This window comes from Watersipora subatra, chromosome 5 (assembly GCF_963576615.1).
Source record: "Watersipora subatra chromosome 5, tzWatSuba1.1, whole genome shotgun sequence".
In the NCBI taxonomy this organism is placed as follows: Eukaryota; Metazoa; Bryozoa; class Gymnolaemata; order Cheilostomatida; family Watersiporidae; genus Watersipora; species Watersipora subatra.
Window position 1 is genome coordinate 17,275,183 of NC_088712.1, and position 20,167 is coordinate 17,295,349.

The 20,167-nt window shown below is 32.9% G+C and overlaps 1 protein-coding gene across 1 annotated transcript; it reads right to left on the reverse strand.

Moving 5' to 3' along the window:
* Positions 1–289: 289 nt before the first annotated feature.
* On the reverse strand, positions 290–6,214 carry LOC137396491 (microfibril-associated glycoprotein 4-like). Its single transcript, XM_068082786.1, has 5 exons — positions 5,788–6,214; positions 5,052–5,270; positions 3,757–3,893; positions 2,117–2,243; positions 290–1,054 (listed from the first exon to the last, which is right to left on the reverse strand). The coding sequence occupies exons 1-5, from the start codon at positions 6,206–6,208 to the stop codon at positions 921–923; spliced, it is 1,038 nt and encodes a 345-aa protein (XP_067938887.1). The 5' UTR covers positions 6,209–6,214; the 3' UTR covers positions 290–920.
* Between the last annotated feature and the right edge of the window lie 13,953 nt (positions 6,215–20,167).

Genomic DNA, 20,167 nt, shown 5'->3' on the forward strand with positions numbered 1-20,167 from the left:
ACAGATATTGCCTGATTTCGTGAATATACTTATGTTTGTTGATGTTTGTTAGGCTGCATATGCAATATTCGTCAAACTTTTTGCCAGACGTAAGAAAAATTACTTGTAACTGCCTCATTTCTACAATCAGCAACATATTTGATTTCTTATATTTACTTATGATTACTTTGTGCTAAAATGTTTATATTATAAAAACTTCCTCAAAATAAGCGTGCAAAGTTCTCAAACTGATGAAAGTATTATAGCTAACAACAGAACATAAAGAGCAATGTTATTTGTTAGTAAACAATGAAATGCAAAAGGGTATATATATATATATTTGCAATAAATGACATAGCACAAAAAGTGACTACTTGGGTTTTGAACTGTTATAAACTAGCACATAATTGCATTATCAATCAACCAATCAAAGACTAAAGAAGTGACTACAGAAGTGACCAAAGCAGTTTTTTCTCAATCTCACACCATAATCATTAAGTTTATAATTATCATTTATTCAACCAAACACATATATCTTAATATTGTCATTGTTTACATGCACTTATTTGAAATTTGAAGGAAACATTAACCCCGCCATCTGTAATAAATTCAGCAAAAATCTACTTATTCTCCCAACCATTATCAATTGAGTAATCAAAGACTAAATATGTGACTACAGAAGTGTCCAAAGTTGTTTTATATCAGTCTCACCCAGTAATCATTATATTCGTAATAATCATTCATTCAGAAAAAAACACAGAAATCTTAAAATTGTCTTCTTTTACACGCGCTCATTTGAAATTTTAGGCCGAAATTAACCCTGCCATTTGTGATAAATTAAGCAAAATTCCACTTTTTATCTCAACAAAGGCAATAGATCCTTATTTATGGTATTTTTAAGAAGGGTTTCTGCTGGACTATAGAGAATGTTGGCAGATCATTTAATTTCTAGTGACTCTCATCACTGACTCTGTGAAGTGGTTTGATGGGCTCCACCACATTATTCCTCCATTGTTACTAGCACCATAAACTCCATTCAGTAATGAATAGTGACAGGTTTTGAACCACCAGCCACCTAAAATACATTCATGATGAAATACCACAAAATTTGATACATTTATGATTTTAAACTGGTTGAAGAAATGATATTAACAGAATTAAAATATTGTATGATTTCTCTATCTTTGTGTACTTTTTACTGCTTTAAACTTGTAGTCTATATGAACATTTTAAGTATCTTCTCTAACACTAATTATATTATTATTGTATTTTGAACTGTCTAAGTTCATATTTTGAAACCGCATAGAGAATTTTACACTGAGTGTTAAAAAGAGTGAAAAGTTTAACATAGATGTCTTTTGGTTCTGTTGAGCAGTGCATAATTTTGCAAAGTTAGCACAAGATAAGGAAAAATCACTAAACAAAGAAAACCGATATAATAATAAAACATTTGTGCGTTCAGCTAGTAGTGATTTGTATGTGAAATAAGTTTATTATAATTTTATTGTGTATGATGAGCACATTCTACTAGAGTATTATTGTACCTTCTGCACATTCTGCTTGGTAAATTAGAATGACAAACTCACTAGTAGACTAACTTAAACAACATCTTTTTTATTACATAGATTCTTGACAGACATGTGTTTTTGGCAATCATAACAACTTGATGAGTTTTGCATTATTGGCTATAAATCATGGCATATTTTGTATTATCGCATATTGAATCTATAATGTGTACAGCTCTAAAAACGCACTTTCTCAACTACATTCAATGGGATACAAGTTTTATGCTGTTATTCAGTTTTCTGGTCTTTAGCTGATTGAGTTAATTGCCCATATTTACTTTACGGGGGGTTGTGGTGATAAACAAAGTTAGACCGATGTGGAAGAATTTAATAAAGACGATTTATCTTTATAGAGCCTTTGGTGGAGCAAAGGCATCAGCTAAATGTTTACTTACTAGCTGTTAGTAAATGATGGTTTAAAGGTTAACTATTCATTTATTTTTCAAATAATTATAAATAACAATTTAGTTTAATGCCAGTGGTAAAATATTTTATACGCAACAGATAATCTAAAATGCAGTAGAAAAAAGTTCAACAACTAACTGACAGCTCTCACACTAAAACATCTATACCTTTATAACCTTGAGCGCAGTTGCCTCCATTGGTGTCTTGATCACGGTCCGTAGTGCTGAACTTCATCCCATTATGGTAGTCCAGACCAGAGCTATCTAAACTCCCACGATAGCCATCATTACTAATCTGTTAGTAAAGAGATGTGTAAATTGTATAATAAATAATAGGAATAATGTATTACAAGTGTCTGTGTTGCTATTAAGTTATGGAAAGAAACCAAAGAACTTCTTAGATTAATAAATTTGAGTTGAGCTAAACTACCATCATTATATGACTCCAAATACATGCCAGCACTAACATTCCTAAGGAGGTCAATATCTAAGACAACGACAGTAGTCAAGAAATATATGTGCTATAAACTCTATAGACAATAACAAAGAAAGTGTATAATGTACATTCTTCTTATGAGTGACTGATAAAAAACTACTAAAGTTTTAGTATGCATTCCAAAATTGCGCAAAACCTTTCAACAAAGTTCACAAAAGCTGCTAATTTTTTCATAGTTCACCAATAGCAACAATCTTTAAGTAGAGTAACAGATTATCAAGAAATTTTTGCAAAGATTGGTGATCACAAAAAATTGGAAGCTTCATTGTGGGCTGATTAAACTGCTTGTGACATCAAAGTTTTGTTTCCAACTAACCTAAAGAAACATGTTGCAATTTGGTACTCAGGAATTTCTAAAAAGGTTTTGGTAATATTAAACTTTTCACAAACAGCTTTAGTTATATCAAACAAGAGTTTCTTGGCCTGACTAGATGTTTGAAAATATTATTTACTGAAATCAACTAGTAAATTAACATTTGATATTTTGCCAAACATTTATTATTTTGAATGAAACTTGATACCTGCTTGTACAAATTTTTGAATGAAAATATCTGCTCAGACAAACCTCTGGCAAGTTATCATTGGGTAACATGAAAATCCCAATTTTAGTGGGTCTTCCTTTTGAAATTAAATTAATAATGCATATAGGAAGTAGTTCAGTGATTGCCAACAATATTGCTCTTCTTTGTATAACCACTGGTGATCCAAATATTCTTGTAAACATAGTAGTAATATGATATAGCATTAGTATTATTAGTAAATTTTGGAGGTTTGAATAAAAAAAACTTGAAATAAACTTTTTAAACAAAAATATCTGTTCATGCAAATCATTCACACAAAAGCAATTGTTCAATGGCTACCTTGCAGAGCATAATTTTAGGGTATCTTCCTTTCAGAATGAAGCGATTAATCCATATAAGAAAGAATAAAATGACTGCCACAAAACTGTGGTCCTTTTCGGACTGTTGTCTATCTAATCAACTTTTAACTATAACAGTACTAACATAGATAATTAGTAGTATTAGTAGATCTTTGAACTTTGCATAAATAGAACTTTTAATAGATATTTAAATTATTGTGTTTGACGATATAGTATTTCAAGTGATTTAAGTAGACACCATCTTTGGTAATACTATTTGTCAGAGTACTATCTTTAGTCCTTAATGAAAAATTTAAAAAAACTCGTAAAACTGTATGAATCTTAAATTTTTTTCCATACTTTAAAGAATTATCATAGCTATAAGCAGTTTTTAAAATTTCCGCAATTTGAACACAAACAATTCATATCATCTAAAAGTATATAAGTACTTACTGCTAATCTATAACCATCTGCTAAGCCATTTATATAAAAACTTGGCCATATTCCAGACTCTGTGGTTCTATTAGCAGCTCTGAGAAAAATGGACAGCTTGGTGTTCGATCTGGTCAAAGCATGGATTTTATCTAACCCTGAAAAAATTTAAATAATATATATTAAAAAGGAAACAAAAAATGTAGATATTTTTCCCCTTATTTGTTAATTTTGGTGCAATTTTAGGCTGCTCAACCAGTCTGAATGTCACACTATTTCTATAACAACCAATACTATGCAATGTCATCGATCAAAGAATTAAATACACTAATATAAAATGTAAACCTATATAAATATTAATGCAGTACATTTAGCAATGTGTGTTTATGATGTACGTACGAAGTAAATAAGGTCACACTTCACCAACCTTAATACCTAAATTTCTTTCAAAATGTATTTCTTATGTAATAAATTGTTAAAAATAAAGTTTTATTTTAAATTTTAAGATTTTACATGCCAATTTCACAGCACTGTTCTACCACAGTTCAAATGCCAATTTCACAGCACTGTTCTACCACAGTTCAAATGCCAATTTTACAGCACTGTTCTACCACAGTTCAAATGCCAATTTCACAGCACTGTTCTACCACAGTTCAAATGCCAATTTCACAGCACTGTTCTACCACAGTTCAAATGCCAATTTCACAGCACTGTTCTACCACTGTTCAAATGCCAATTTCACAGCACTGTTCTACCACAGTTCAAATGCCAATTTCACAGCACTGTTCTACCACAGTTCAAATGCCAATTTCACAGCACTGTTCTACCACAGTTCAAATACCAATTTCACAGCACTGTTCTACCACAGTTCAAATGCCAATTTCACAGCACTGTTCTACCACTGTTCAAATGCCAATTTCACAGCACTGTTTTACCACAGTTCAAATGCCAATTTCACAGCACTGTTCTACCACAGTTCAAATGCCAATTTCACAGCACTGTTCTACCACAGTTCAAATGTTCAAATAATGGCGCCAGCTCAATAAATTTCTATCATATAAGGCAAATATTCAAAAGACAATGTTTTACTGGCAAATTTTGAATAATATTTTTTGTTCTGATAGTTGTCAACTAAGTAATCTGTATATTTTCATTATTGTTAATTCCTTTTTCTGTTAATGAGCAAAAATATCATTTGACACAGTCAACTGAAATTGTGAACGTATGATCAAATCTTGACTATGAGATTACTTTTAGTTAGTAAATGAAATGTTAGGCATTTTAAATTTTGACCAAGAATGTTTTTTCAAACTTACCTAACCAATGTTCTCCATCTATATTACCAAATCCAGCTTGGTAATCTGTCCAGTTTTGATGAAAATCAACTGATCCATTTACTCTTTTTTGAAACACAGTCCATCCATGGCCATCAATAAAGTCACACCAGACAGGAAATGGTTCACCATCTGTATGAGGTGGATTGACTTGATAAACTCCAGGACATCTATTTCCTTGCTCATACAACTCTTGACAGTCTGTATTAACAAGAAATTTGAGTTTGCTAAAAACAACTTTGCAGATGGCTTTCTATAGATTGGAATATAAACCTTTTTTGTTTTTTGGATTAAATAGTGATAGTGCTTTCCAGTCTTTGTTAACCAATAATGTTAGATAAAACTATTAGTTTAGCTCTCAGGATATTAAGGATTAATTTAATCCAAATTTCTTAAATATTTTAATATTTAGATTACAGTTAAAGTTTTTTAAAATGGCATTTCTGTACTGAAATATTGAACGAGTTAAAATGTTACATACTTATGACATAAATATGTCCATAATCTTTGAAGTAGATGAAATAAGGTAATTTTTTTTAATTTACAGTTTTTTGGTGCCTGAAAAGTTTACAAAAAAGATATTTTTCAAAAATTATAGATGCATTACAAGAGCACTTGATGGAATTCTCTAAGTGTATAAAGATCCCTTTATTAAAAAACCACTACTATACCAGTTTGATTATGGCTGATGACAGTTAAAATATAAAATAAGCTTTACCTTGAGGTGTTGGCATCTCACTAGTCACAGACTGGTCATTTGTTGGTTCATCTGTTGTAAGTTGTTCGCTTGTTGGTTGTGTTGAAGCCGCTTCTTCTGTTGCTAGACTTTGGCTTGAAGAAGGCAGGGTAGTCTCACTTCCAGCAGTAGTTCGAACTGTGAGGCACTTAGCCAAGCTATTTAGCAGCTCGCTATGAACCTCTTCGCTGACTTCAAAATGAAATGGAAAAGCGCTGTCATTGTAAATGCCATGATTGGCCTCTAAGATTGTTGGACACTCATTTTGCAAAAGTTGACGAGCTGCAGAAATACTTTGTCGCAATCGAAAAAATGTTTGTCCATTCTCGTTCACCCCAATGAGCCACGCATCAGCGACAGAAGTTAAAATAATGAGTAACGCAAGACTTGATAAAAAGGCCATTTTGGAAAGCTTGGCTCAGAATGAAGGAATCACCGATTGAACATTATTATATAGATTCCTTGTTAAGCCCTGCCCACATTCTTAGACTTTGTTCTAAGCATCACATTTATTCCACTATACATGTAGATCCAGCTTTAACAACTCACAAAGTGTGCAAAAGCTTAAGCTATGCTTTTGCTAGCCAATCAGATTGACCATACTTAGAAAGCTTCCAGGTTTTATAGTTGATGAAACGCAGTTTCTTAACCATATGTGGCAAAATAAAATCTGAGTTTAGTGAAACATCATTCAATAAAACTGCTGCAAGCGTAATGACAACTTGTGAAGTGATTAAAACATTTTAATATTAAAATATTTCACAAGATTATGTAGTGAAAAAGTAGCGGAAAATGACTTTTTCTGACCAAGTATAGGATTGCTAGACATATAAAGACTTCTAAGTTTATAAATATAAACCTGTAAAACTATTTTCTCACTAAGGGACACTTTGAACTTTCATTAAAACTAGAATGTTTGGATTAGTTGTCACTGAGTGCAAAACTCAAGCTGGATGCTCAACAAACATCAAACCGTTGCTTCTACTAGGAAAGATAAAAAGTTATAAATGTTTGTAGAGAAGTCAGTATTTAGGCCTTTTCAAACTGACATCAGGGCACTAACCACTTTAATTCATTTTGTAATTTCTATTAGTTACAACTAACTAATATTTTTGAGCTCACAAAATTAGACGTACAAGAAAGTCAGCAAAAGGTGCAACTATATGTACTTTGTAAAACTTAAAAACCATGAAGTGCTTGTCACATTGCAGAACCAATAAGTATAAAGCTTGAGACTAAAAATCCTTATGTGCAAATAACAGGTCAAAAGGGGAACTACTCGCAAGGTTTAGAAAGGCTACTATCCAAATGTCTTTTATTGACATTTTGCTAATAGCTTTGTAACAAACACTATGTTCATAGATTAAAAAAGATTGACCTAAATTTGTGCAATTGATGGACTGACAACAGCAATGCAATTTTTTTGGTTTATTATACTTTCTACTAGCTAAAAACCAATGGGCATGAATTATGACAAACAATTTGATTTGAAATTGGAGCAAAGTTCAATGAAGGGTCATCCTTCAGTGTAATTGTTGATTGAGAAATACCACACAACAGCCTAAAAAGAAAACTGTTGACAAGATTTGATAGTTTTAGCAGCACAGCTAACTTGAGTATGCCAAAATCACACCAAAACAAGGATGTTGAAAATGAAGAGAACACTCATGGCATATGACAATAACATTTTAAACTAAACTTAGATTTCTAAAAAGTAGACCAACTTCCTCATGCAGGATGATATCATGCAGATCACAAACCCATCCATTATTAAAGCTTTGTAAAGCATATGGTTGGTTGACCTGCGCATGCAGTAAGAGTCATAAAATATCTTTGTATTGGCTGTTTTTTAACTGGTTTGATAATCAAGAAAATTGCTTGATTTTTTCATAAAAACTAAACAGATCAATGAGTCTGTGTATGAAAGTCTTGAAATACTTGCTATATATTTAGGCAACAATGTAACACAGAAAATGACTGATTTATGATAACAATTGCGTTTGTGCGTGTGTTTAGATTGAAATATTTTGCTAAAAGTGAACATGTTGCACACAACAAAAAAGACTCAAGTACAAGTTTATTAAACTAAGGACATAAATGGAATTATGAAAACAGGTTTTATGAGCAGCTAAAAGTACAAGCTAATGTGTTTTCATAATTGTCCAGTCATTATTATTGGAACATGTACCATTAAAAAATATTTATGTCTTTGTTTTAAATTCAAATAAAATTGTAAAAGTCACACTTTCGTCCAATTTTTAGGTTATACCAAACAATGTTTTACACTGATTAGTCACTAGTCAAGCAAAGTGGTGACTGTGTTAGTTGTAAGAGTTGCCTGCTCTATAGAAATTATTCAAGGAAAATCAACTCATCTGTGTTTATCTGATATTCAGTTTATACATACCTTTGTGGTTAGTTCTAAGACAAAAGCTCTTCATTAGAGTAAGTGCAGAGATATATATTGCATAATTGACTCTGTTTAAAAACAATCCAAGTTTGTTTCTTGGAATGGGTCTTGAGGTTTACAAGAAGCCTTCGCTCCAACTTTTCAAAACTCTTTCGTAAATAATTTTTCACATTATTCTGTAGCATACTCTGTAGACACTATTCAAGGTAATTCAACTCCTCTGTGTTTATCCAATATTCTAGCTTCTACACACATGTGTTCTTAGTTCTGAGACAAAAGCTCTTTATTAGAGTATGTGCAGAAATATATATTGCATGATTGGCTGTCAGGGCTGTCACTTAAGACTTGCATGTTCAGTTCAAAAAGGTGCATCAACGACACATTACCAAAACAGTGGCAACAAAAAAATGCATTTCATTGATGTGAGTGTGTGTGTGTGTGCGTGCGTGCGTGCGTGCGTGCGTGCGTGCGTGCGTGTGTGTGTGTGTGTGTGTGTGTGTGTGTGCACATGTGTGCATGTGTGCATGTGTGCATGTGCACCTGTGTGTGCCTGTGTGTGCCTGTGTGTGCGCATGTGTAGGCGTGTGTGTGAGTGCATGAGTGCGTGCATGCGTGTGTGCATGTGTGCTTGTGTGTGCCTGTGTGTGTTTGTGAGAGCGTGTGCATGCAGATCATTAGTCAAATAACTATTGAATAATACACAAATAACCTTTTGCTTGAAAATTGTTTCTATTTAAAAACAATAGCCTAAAATTTACAAGATTTTAAAGGTTCAAAGAGACTATCAATCAAATTTTATTTTTTGTAAAAATAAATTTTGTAGTGGTTTTGTTGTAAAAATATTTCTTCAGAACAAAATACGTTGATATTTATTGGTGAGATTGATGGGCTTACAGCTACGCCAAAAAACTTTATGGAAGCATATTTTTCACTAGCTAAAAACAATGAGTGGTAGATTCTGGCAGACAGATAGATTCAACATCAGACCGAGGTTCACTAAAGGGTCAGCCGTTTGGCTAAATCTAGATCGAGAAACAGCAAACATCAGCCTAAACAAGGCTGTTGTCAAAGAGATTTGATAGTTTTAGCAGCTAAAACGAGTATGTCAGTTTTTACACCAAAACAGGGATGTTTGAAGAGAGAGCAAATGCATATCTCATGACCAAAAGTTTTTACACTAATCTACCGAAGCCAAACTTCCTCATACATGGTGATATCATGGCTTTCTCCAAGTCATCCATTATGCATGTTATATGAAGCAATATTATTCTTGAAAAATTGGTCCTAGTAGAAAGCTGCAGCAATAGTCATAAAAAATCTTGTCATATTTGTTCTTATCATATTGTACACACAATATAGACATTTACCAGAGTTTTGACAGCCAATTTCAAATGTTGGAATTATTTTGCTTCTTGAAAATTAGCATAAGATAAAATACTTCAAGAAATATATCTATCAGATTACCTCAATACTCAGGATTCAATTGAAATGTAAATATTGAGAAAAACTAAAAACAATCTAAAGATTATTTTTAGTTTGAACCATTAAACGGAAAATGCAATAGCTATTTGCAAAACCTTAAAATCCTTGAAACTATTATAATTTTAAACCTTCCCTATACATTTAGATTATGTATACATCAAATCTAACTCTCCATCAGTCACAGTAATAGAATAGGTTGTAGCTCATAACATTAGTTTACCGAAAGCAGAAGAACCAGTTTGTGTTTAAGGAAGAACATGTGTGCTTGTAAACGGCGTATTGTGTGCAAAGATGTCTAATGTCTAAGCTGACTAAAGAAAATGTTGATCATCAAGTGAATGTCATGAAAACTTTGCTGAATGTTTAAGCTCCATTGAGAAGATATCAATATAATAATTGTATATTAGCAAATATATTCAATGATTTGTGATAGCAATAGCATTTGTGCCCTTGTCTGAATGGTCCTATTTTGCTCAAAGAAGACATTTTGCTCACAACAACATAAAAATACAGGTATTTTAAACTGAAGTTTTGCGGTTGAAAATTTTTGCTGACTAATGAAAATGTTGATCATCAAGTGAATGTCTTGAAGGTTTTGCTGAATGTTTAAGCTCCATTGAGGAGGTATCAATATAATATTTGTATATGAGCAAATACAGGCATTTGCAAAAGTTTAAGACAACCCTTGATTTCTCCGAAAAATTAAGATTTTCGGTATTACACCAAAATTTTTCTTTTTTGTTTACGCTATGATACAAGTTAAAGAATACATAGGCTATACTGTGCAACAGTTACTACAAATGCTGCTAATGTCAATATTTTGTATGTCGTCCCTCGTTTTCTATTACATCTTTAAGTCTCCTTGGCATGCTCTCAATAAGTTTTTTACAATAGTCATCGGTGATCTCAGTTATCAAACTGTCTTAATTGCTTCATATACAGCTTAATCATTTGGGGTTGCTCTTTTGCCTATTTGTCCTTGACTTTGCATCACAGATTCTCAATTAAGTTGAGATCTGGGCTGTTAGATGGCCAAGCAAGAACTTTGACTTTAATCTTTTTCAGATAATCTATCACCAACCTATTCAATCTGTGGCAAGGTGCTCCATCGTGCATAAAGACAATGCGTTCACGCACTTCATATATAAAGCTATTATATTGTGTTCAAAAAGTTTTTTTTCCTTCTCACCGTTCTTAGTGATGTTTTTATCTAAAAAGTACCAGCCTGCAGTCTCTTTGACAAACATCGTCTTCCATGCTATATGACTCGGTGAATGTTTTATTCTTATGACAGCTTTATCCGTTCTCAAAGCAAGTTACTACTGGTCTACAAACGTGTCTCTTGCATAATTTAAACTACAACAAATTGAACTTATCTTAGAATAACATGTTTGACCAGTTTTGAATCGTCCAGTGGCTATATCTCTTGGTTACAAATATTTTGGCTCTAGCAGTCGGTGTCAAGGCCTGTTTTTACTCATTTTCACCATGTTGTTTAAACTGATATATGCCACCAAACTGAGCCAAAAATTAAGTAAAGCATTAATCTTTATGCTTGGCAATAATGAACCGACTTAAGGAGCGACTGATAGGGTTACAAGAACAACTGAGGAGATTAATTGAAGTCAGAAGCTAGTAACATCATTTGATAGAAAATTTCTTCAAATTCACCAAGTGGTTTTAAACTTTTGCGAATTACTGTATATCCAATGATTTGTGATAGCAATAGCATTTTTGCCCTTGTTTGAATGGTCCTATTTTGTTCAAGTACATAAATACTTTGGATTAATGACACAAATGAAGCTAGAAAAAAGATTAAGACATTCTTAAGTATGGAAGAGAGCAATCTGAAGTATGTTACTGACAATTGCAGTTGATACTGCTGATTTCTATATGAATCGTGCAAGTGAGAAAACCTGTTTAATGGATAAGTAGCTGTTGGTGTGAAGTTCTGTCGGTGTGAAGTAAGGTTATCTATTGAGTGCCATTTTGAAAACTGATAGACTGTGTTACCAATTTTTTCAGCAAATCACAGAAGCACAGGATCAATCTCTGTCCATTAAAATTAAGACTCACACATTCATTTCAAAATAGTGTATCGATGACACATCAAAATAGGAGCTACAAACAACATGACTTTCATTATGTGTACGCAGATCCTTAGTCATATACAATGTAACTATTGTACCCTGATAAGAAAGTTCATGGCTTGATAAAAATCTTTTAATGAGGAAAAATAGGCCAACATGTAGAAGATTTCAAAAAACTCATTCAAATGTTTTTTTATAAACATTTTTGTAGTATTTTTGCAGTAAAAGTTGTTTTTCAGAACATAAAATCGCTGACATAATATGTCAGCGATTTTCTGTTTGTACTGTTTGTATGTTGAAATTACAAGATAGAGAGAATACCTATATTTGGTGATTGGTATTTTAAGGCATGTTTACAAACATCTTCCAAATTATTTACATTGTGATCCATTGGGGAGGAATAGATATATGTTCGAATTATAGCAATATATATTAATACATATATATGTATACAATATAATACAATATTTCTATTGTATTATATCTCTCGATTTGTTATAGCATTAGCATTTGTGTCCTTGTTTGGATTGTCCTATTTTGCTCAGATAAAACATTTTACAAACAACAACATAAGTATACAGGTATTTTAAACTCAGTTTTAGTTGTTGGAGTAAAGATCTATTAATCAGGTGTAAAGAGCCGATTTTGGGCATTATCAGTTTGCACCATCAGCTATCTCAACAAATTTCAGCATCAGTTCTATTTTTATATTTATTTACTGAGACCAGAATGTCCATTTAAAACAGGTAAATCGACGACACATTGCCAACGTGCCGTTTGAGCTGTTTCAATGTGTGTGTTTGGTGCAGTTTAGTGCAGTCTGATGTGCGTGTGTGTGCGTGCACGCGTGTGTGCAAAATGTTTGTAAAATCTAAACAATTTTTGTAATCATTTGCAACAGAATCTAGAATGATAAGCAAACATGCAAGACAGATTTTTTCAATTTGGCTCTAAATTTTAGCAAAGTTTTTGTATAGTGTTCTGAAAATAATTAGGCATAAAGAATTATCTTGCAGACTATGTTTTCATCTGCATTATTCCACTGGAAAATAATAGTTTTTGCCTACTGTTTGAATAGATCATTGGCTTTTTGTTGTCATCAATTGGATGATGATCTGTCTCTGTGACAAAACTAGAAATATTCAAAGGAAGATTCATAGATGCTATTTCTAGTTAGACCCCTTTGCAAATAAGAACAAAAACCTATCATAAATAATATTGCAAATTACTAGATAATTACACAAGACACTGAGTAAAGCTTGACAAACAATGTTAAAATGTTCGTACCTGGTCTATAAATAAAACATCAAAACTCAACTATTCTTACAAAGGTATTAATATTTCGTTACCATTGTTAAAGTGAATTATACATGTTTTGTGGAGTGGATAACCTGCATAGTGCTAGCTAGCATGTCATCTGTGTTATTGCGTATCTTTGTAAAACATTATCTGTGTTAAAACATGCTTTTGCATGCTCTGAAGTCAAATAGGATGTGCAAGTCACAGAAAAATAGTTCATAAGTTTTTTTTTTCAAATTGAACAGAATCCATACCAATTTCATGTTTGAAGTACAACATAATGACACAAATTTTAATACGTGTAATGGGAGATGCAAGCGTAAACTCTATTAACGTGACAGAAAGTGATCATCACCAAATCGATACATCTGTCTGCCAGTAACTGGCACATTATCAATTTGCACAGTGGATATGCACAGAGGCAATGACACCTGTAGAGAACTTTTAAACGATATACTCGAGTTACTAGAGATTTTATTATGTATAAACTATAGAATATGCTTCAGAAGCAACCCATTGATTGTTGCAAACCCATATGTTTTTAAACATGTACAATTACATGTAAATTGCTTTAAAAGTTTTTGCCACATTCATAAGCTCAATTTAGCGACATGTTTTCAGCGTGTTATCATAAAAAATCCTGATGGTGTTAAGATCTTCTGGTGTTATATTCAAGCATTTCGAAATGAGGTTTAATTACCAAAATTTAGCCAATTACATGGCGAATGGTGATATTGTAGATAATAACTAAATAAAATCAACTAATTGCCAAATCGATATGCTTTAGACCAAATATTCGTCCCTTCTATAGTAAGCAGTCATTAGGTAAAAAAATTCATAATAATGTAAGCTGCGTGAAGAACCCCCTGTTAGGTATTAATTTTCGAGCAGAAGTGTTATTTGGCAAAAAAGAAGGAATACACAACTGTCTTCATATCATTGCCATTCAGTAAAGCTCTACTATATGCAGTTGCATCCACTGTGATGGTACATGTATACACTTCTTCATCAATCAAACCTTCTTGATCGACTTGAACAGAAATGATTATTCGAATATATTCGAGTAATAATAATTATGAAATATTGCGCTGAAAATTAATAGTTGTTGATAATATGCTTATTTTTCATTGGAACGAAACCTTTGTCCTATTTATTGAACCAGCTACGAATATTTCAGGATAATAGTTAATACACTACACTTACAAGTACAAAAAAGTTGGATAGTGAAATACGACTTTTTTCACCACGCAAGTGCATGCAAAAAACAAAGCAGAAGATTGTTTTAGCGCTAAGGGATTTCTGAGAAGACATACTTGATGCTACCTTTCAAGTTTTTCGGAAATGTCAACTTGTCATAAGAAGCATGTCAAAAACTACATTAGTATGTAACCTTCTGGATCAACAGTAACAAAATTTTTTAAAGACTTGTAGAAAGAAGGACAGTTATTAAGTCAATTCAGATGAGTGCCATTATGTTCAGACGTAAACAAATTAATTGGGGACGATGATAAAGTTGTGGGTACTTTCAAATTATTTCACAAAGTTGTATCTGAAAATAGTTTAGCAAAGCTATTTTTACCGAACTGTTGAAGAATAACATATTGACGGATTGAGAAGATAAGTATTTATTTCCACTTAACCCAAACATGTAAAATAAAATAAACAAGCATGAATTTCTCACTGATCTCAACTCACTTACAATAGGTAATTAGGGGAAAAGTTAACTTTTTAGCAGGTTCAAGTTACCTCAATTATTTTTTTAATATTGTCCTAGACTCCAAACTGATATCAACAATTATAGTTAAACAGCATTTGTGCACTGTTTTATATCTTTTAAAATTAATCGTTCCAAACCTTAATGGTCTTGCTCAGCTAATGAGTGTTTAAAAATAACAGTTAGGTACAAAATTTAAAATATCAAGTATAACATTATAATATATCATTAATTTTGAAAAATTAAGTTACTCATTGTACTGCCGAGAAATCAACTGTAGGCATGAAACCGTTTCACTCCTTGTATGGCTGTAAAATTAAAATGTTAAGATATTTCTGCTGTTTTATACCGCCTGCCATATGCGTTGTCTAATAGTTATTCATAGTTTAGAGAGCAAAAAAAATTTTATGGTAACATATATGCTATTAAATATTTTTAAAGGCTAGTTATGGACCGGACTCTTTCCGTGACTAATCCAACGGTGATGTCATAATTAAAAGATTGAACCTTAATGGTTCTAATTGGGCTGCAGCTTTGAACCTTGAGGTAAAGTCTAGTGAGCAGAACCAAAACTACTTGTTCATATATATGTATACATACTGTAAGTATAATTTTTTTGATTTCAGCAACAAGCCCAGCCATAAATGTAAGATTAGACAACTGAGTGTACCCCTTGTCTGTGTACATGCACTGGTTTTGTTGTATTGAAGCATCATAAAGTTTAGCCAAAATATGTTAATATTTCCTTGTAGAAATGGTATGAGAACATGACCATGGTTTTAAAATGTTTCAAATGATTTTTCTTCAAAGGCATGGCTACAACTAGCTTTTAGTTCCTGTTGCGATGGACATATTTATTTTTAGGGTGAATGTAGGCTGAATTGAAAGTGGCAGGATCGGTTGGCAAACATCCATAATGATGACTCACTAGACATGTTTATTTGGTACAAGCCAAAGCAAGTGAGCTGATGTTTCTGACACGTATACGCATTCAAAATCAGGAGAAAGGTTTAAAAGGTCAAGTCAAAGGCCATCATTGCCCACAGTTTGATTACTGCTTCAGACTCACTGTTCATCAGGCCATAACATCATGTGGTTTGAGTGACTCAATACTCTTGGCAGTGAAGCAAAAATGCCTGACTAAAGTTTAAATGTTTTGATAGATGAGGAACAATCTGCAGCAATGTGGCAAATCTATTAGGTGTAGATTTGTTATTATATGGAATAAAGGCCAACAGCCTCACACGTGATGTTATAAAAATGATAAGCGAGTCTACGTCCATGTCATATTTGTTAGGCGGATAATCAATCATCATATGCTCGCTAGCCTAAACTCGGAGTAGGCGTTGCCAAGGGTCTATGTAATCTTTACTCCTATATCAAACACAAAACCAGATAAAACAAAATTATCAATTTCAACACCAAAGTAAATTTAGGAGCTTTCAGCTGCTTCTGATGAGTGAATGTGAGACATAATCATTGAGTAAACAATAATACCAAAGAAAAATATTATTAAAAATACATCGAAGTTATATTATTGTTGAAAGCGTCAAAACAATCACTCATGTTAAATCTAATCAGTTGGAAAAAAGCTGATTTTGCAAGCTGTTAATAGACTATAACAGCCATTGACCTTAGGAAATATATTTACTTGTGCAACTAGCCTGTGCCATGTCTTGCAACTCAGAGTGTCAATAGTAAAAAGAATGATTAATCAATATATTACATACACTATAACAAATTAAGATGTGTTTTAGCTATTCAGTTAAACAGCTATTGTCTGAAGAGGCCAGGTCAACTAAAAAAATGTACAAATGCGCTGTTTCAATTTTTGATCCGTATGTACATACTTTTCACAATTGTCAAGCTTTTGGGTGCACTTGATTGAAAAGGCAAGTTTCAACACCAATAAAATACATGTTATCCCTATTGATAGTTATCTGTTAGGTACACCTGCCTATCTGATAGGCACAACTTATTAACAATAATTACACAAAACAAGTACATAAACAATGCGTGTGACAAAAGTTATAAATTATTTGTAGACTAAGGATTGCTTGATTTCTTCTGTTTTAGTTAACAAAAATCATTCAACCAACATCCTTAACCAATTATTACCAAATTTTACAAATAACAACTAATTATTTGCTATGGCAAGTTTGCTACAGAGGGTGTTATAGAAAGTTCAACAAAGTAGTAAACAATGGATATATTAAAAATGACAAATCACAAAAATAAAGAAAATAAATCCTAGAAAGGAAGAGTGTGCACTTCAGTATATGTTTATCAGCAGTTAATATGTACAGAGAAAAACACAAACCTTACTAAAGAGTTTGCAGGATCAACTAAATTCAGTGTAGCTAAAATTATCAACACAGTATGAACAGCAATGAACAATAAATTAAAATACTACGAAAGCTTTTGAAACCTTTTTTAAAATGTACCTGTTATTGTGAAAGTATATCTTATTGAAGAACACTGAATTATACCAGGATATTTTTTTTCTCTTTATGATGAAGTTAGCAAAACTTCCAAAATTATAAGTGTTAAGAACTCAGCAAGATTTAAGCTTTAGACTAAAGAAATTGCCATAAACTGTCATAGAAACCTCTATGCGTATCAGCATTCTAAAAACAAACCAATATAACTCTATAAATTTTTTTCATGTTTAGATACAATTTTTTTGTTGCCACTAGCTACTGATGATACTATATACAGTAGCAATGTATCAGAGGCTAATAAGTCCTCAAGCATATTTTATAATAGCAAAAACTGTAAAGTAGAAACCATTATACACTACCGTGTTGTTCATTTTACTGTAAGACATCTTTTTTAACATATTCATTTATAGTATATTAATGAAATATGTTAACAAACTACCTTTACGTTTGAAAAAGAAAGTCATCACCAAAAATTCTAGAATAAACTCATATCTGTGCAAATAATATAAAATTATAGTTCAATAGAATCAGAGTTATAAAGCATTCTCATGTTTCTTAAACAGATGAGCTATAACAACTACCAAAGCACGTATTTGTTACCTAATCTAATTAAAATCCTGTAAATCAAGTCATTTTTACCTGCGTTTTACTTTTTACTTGAGCTATCAATAGAAAATGAGTGACAGCGTTGAGCAGGAGTTCAATCTCTAATCAGTCTCCTACAGTAAATGATCACAGGATATCATTGCAATTACACCATCCAAGATTCTCATTTTATGGCGAGCAGTTCTAATACACTACAGCGGGTCCTACCACACAAAGTTGTCCTCAGAATAGGCACTTTTAAAATCACTGTTGTCACTTTTGAAATCACTGTCGTCACTTTTAAAATCACTGTCACCTTTTTCAAGTTAGTAACCAAAACAACTTCTTTCTTCACATTCGTTCTTTTAATACAAATATCCATTTTGGTGGCACTGGGTTGCGTTAAAAACCTGAAACTTGCTCAGTTTGAACTTCTGCTAACCAAAAACATGGCTCAACCAATGACCTTCACAAACTCATTAGTGATGTTTGGGAACGTTGCTGATTACTCCGCAAAGAGTGACGGCTGTCTTAGGTTTTTAGAGCTACATTTCTTGTACTGAAAATAGACCGAGATTGTCTTTAATAATCACTGTCAGTTACAGGCTTGGAAATGGATTTGCTGTCAATGTCGTGGCATTTCATTGCTGTTTACTTTAATGACCTGGCAGTCTATAAATGCTGGGCCAGATGCTTCAAACCAAAACTAGTGAAGTTTTGTTTGAACACGTTGATTTATGGACAAATAATAAGTTAGTAAAGGTACGGCTATACGTAACAAATTTTCTGTTGGTTCTAACCGAAATCACAAAATGATTGAAACACACAGAATTATTCTGTGCTGCTAGAATCGTGTTAGCGAGCACGATTTCAGCAGCTTTTGCAATTGGTATAGTCCAAGAAACGTATAATGACACACAATAACAATATAAGTGCAATTCAACATAGTACACGCGATGCAACAGCTTAGATTGCGTTATTGTATGTTTTTATTGTTTGGAGGCTATAGCTACAAATTGTTTACTTTTTAATTACATTTCCTTTTTAGCTGCAAAATGTTGCCATTTTTAGTGCAATCAAGTCGGTTGCATCGTATTTGCTATGGTGAATTTCCGTAATATTTTTCTGTGTGCCGCATTATGGTCTCGGACTACATATATCTTAAAATTTGCTAGAGTCGTGCTCGCTAGCCAACAATAGCGCAACTTAAACAGTCACATCATGTGTTCTATGTTGAATTGCTTTCGTACTTTTATTGTGTGCCGCGATACATGTCTTGAACTATACTAATTGCTAAAGCTGCTAGCATCGTGTTCGCTATTAATTTGTTTAATCTAGTTAATTAGTTAAAAGCGTTTTGTCGACGAACTCGGTGGGCATGCACAGCTCAAATAATTCTGTGGATTTCGACCGAATAATTCTGCGTTTTTCGTGATTTTGGCCAGAACTCAGAACCAACGAAAAATTCGTTACGTGTAGCCGCACCTTTAGTAATCCTACTTACACAATCACTATGTTTCTATGGTGTGCAGTACTGCGATGCAGCCCACTCCAAAATCAAGGGGATTGTACGTTTCCATGCTGCGCAGTGGTTTTCAGCAAATTAGCCAGATAAGAGAAATTGTATAAATAGAATCGCCTGATGGAGAAATAGAATCGATCACAGATACCGAACGTCAGAAACGGTCTTTTTATGCTTCTGTCGTCATTATACTTTTATTTACGATACACATTTACAAGGTTTTACAAACCTTAACACAAATTTTACAAAGCAATATATTTTTAACAAGTATTTTTAAGTACTATAATATTTAAAAGTTAATTTAGAACTTGTCACCTTTTTTCAAAAGTATTGGCATCGATAACCAACTCTAGGAAAGTAATCACCTCATCAACCTTGTGGGTGCAGACCATAATTAAATTTAGGTGAAAGAAGATCGGAAGAATAGAAAAAAAACAAGATTAGCTGGATAACCTTTGTACTAGTTTATGGCCCTCGAAGAATCCGTCTCCATGGCAAGAGAGCTATGCGCAGCCACTGCGCAATCGCTGTTTCCTTGATGCGAATTTGCACTGGCTTCGCACTGATCAGTGTACAGTGATTTCAGTGCGAAGACGCTGTTTCCATGATTCAGAGATAGCACAACTCCGAAGCACTGCGCATCATGTAAACATAGTGATTCATCAACACCTCTTCACCTACATTGATAAATGGTCATCTCGTCTGCCACTTTTTAAGTATCCCTGTCGTCGGATCGTCAGAATGGTCACAAAACATGAGAGGACCCCCACTACAACCGCGTCTACTCTCTTATAATTCATGACATCATAAATATGTCAT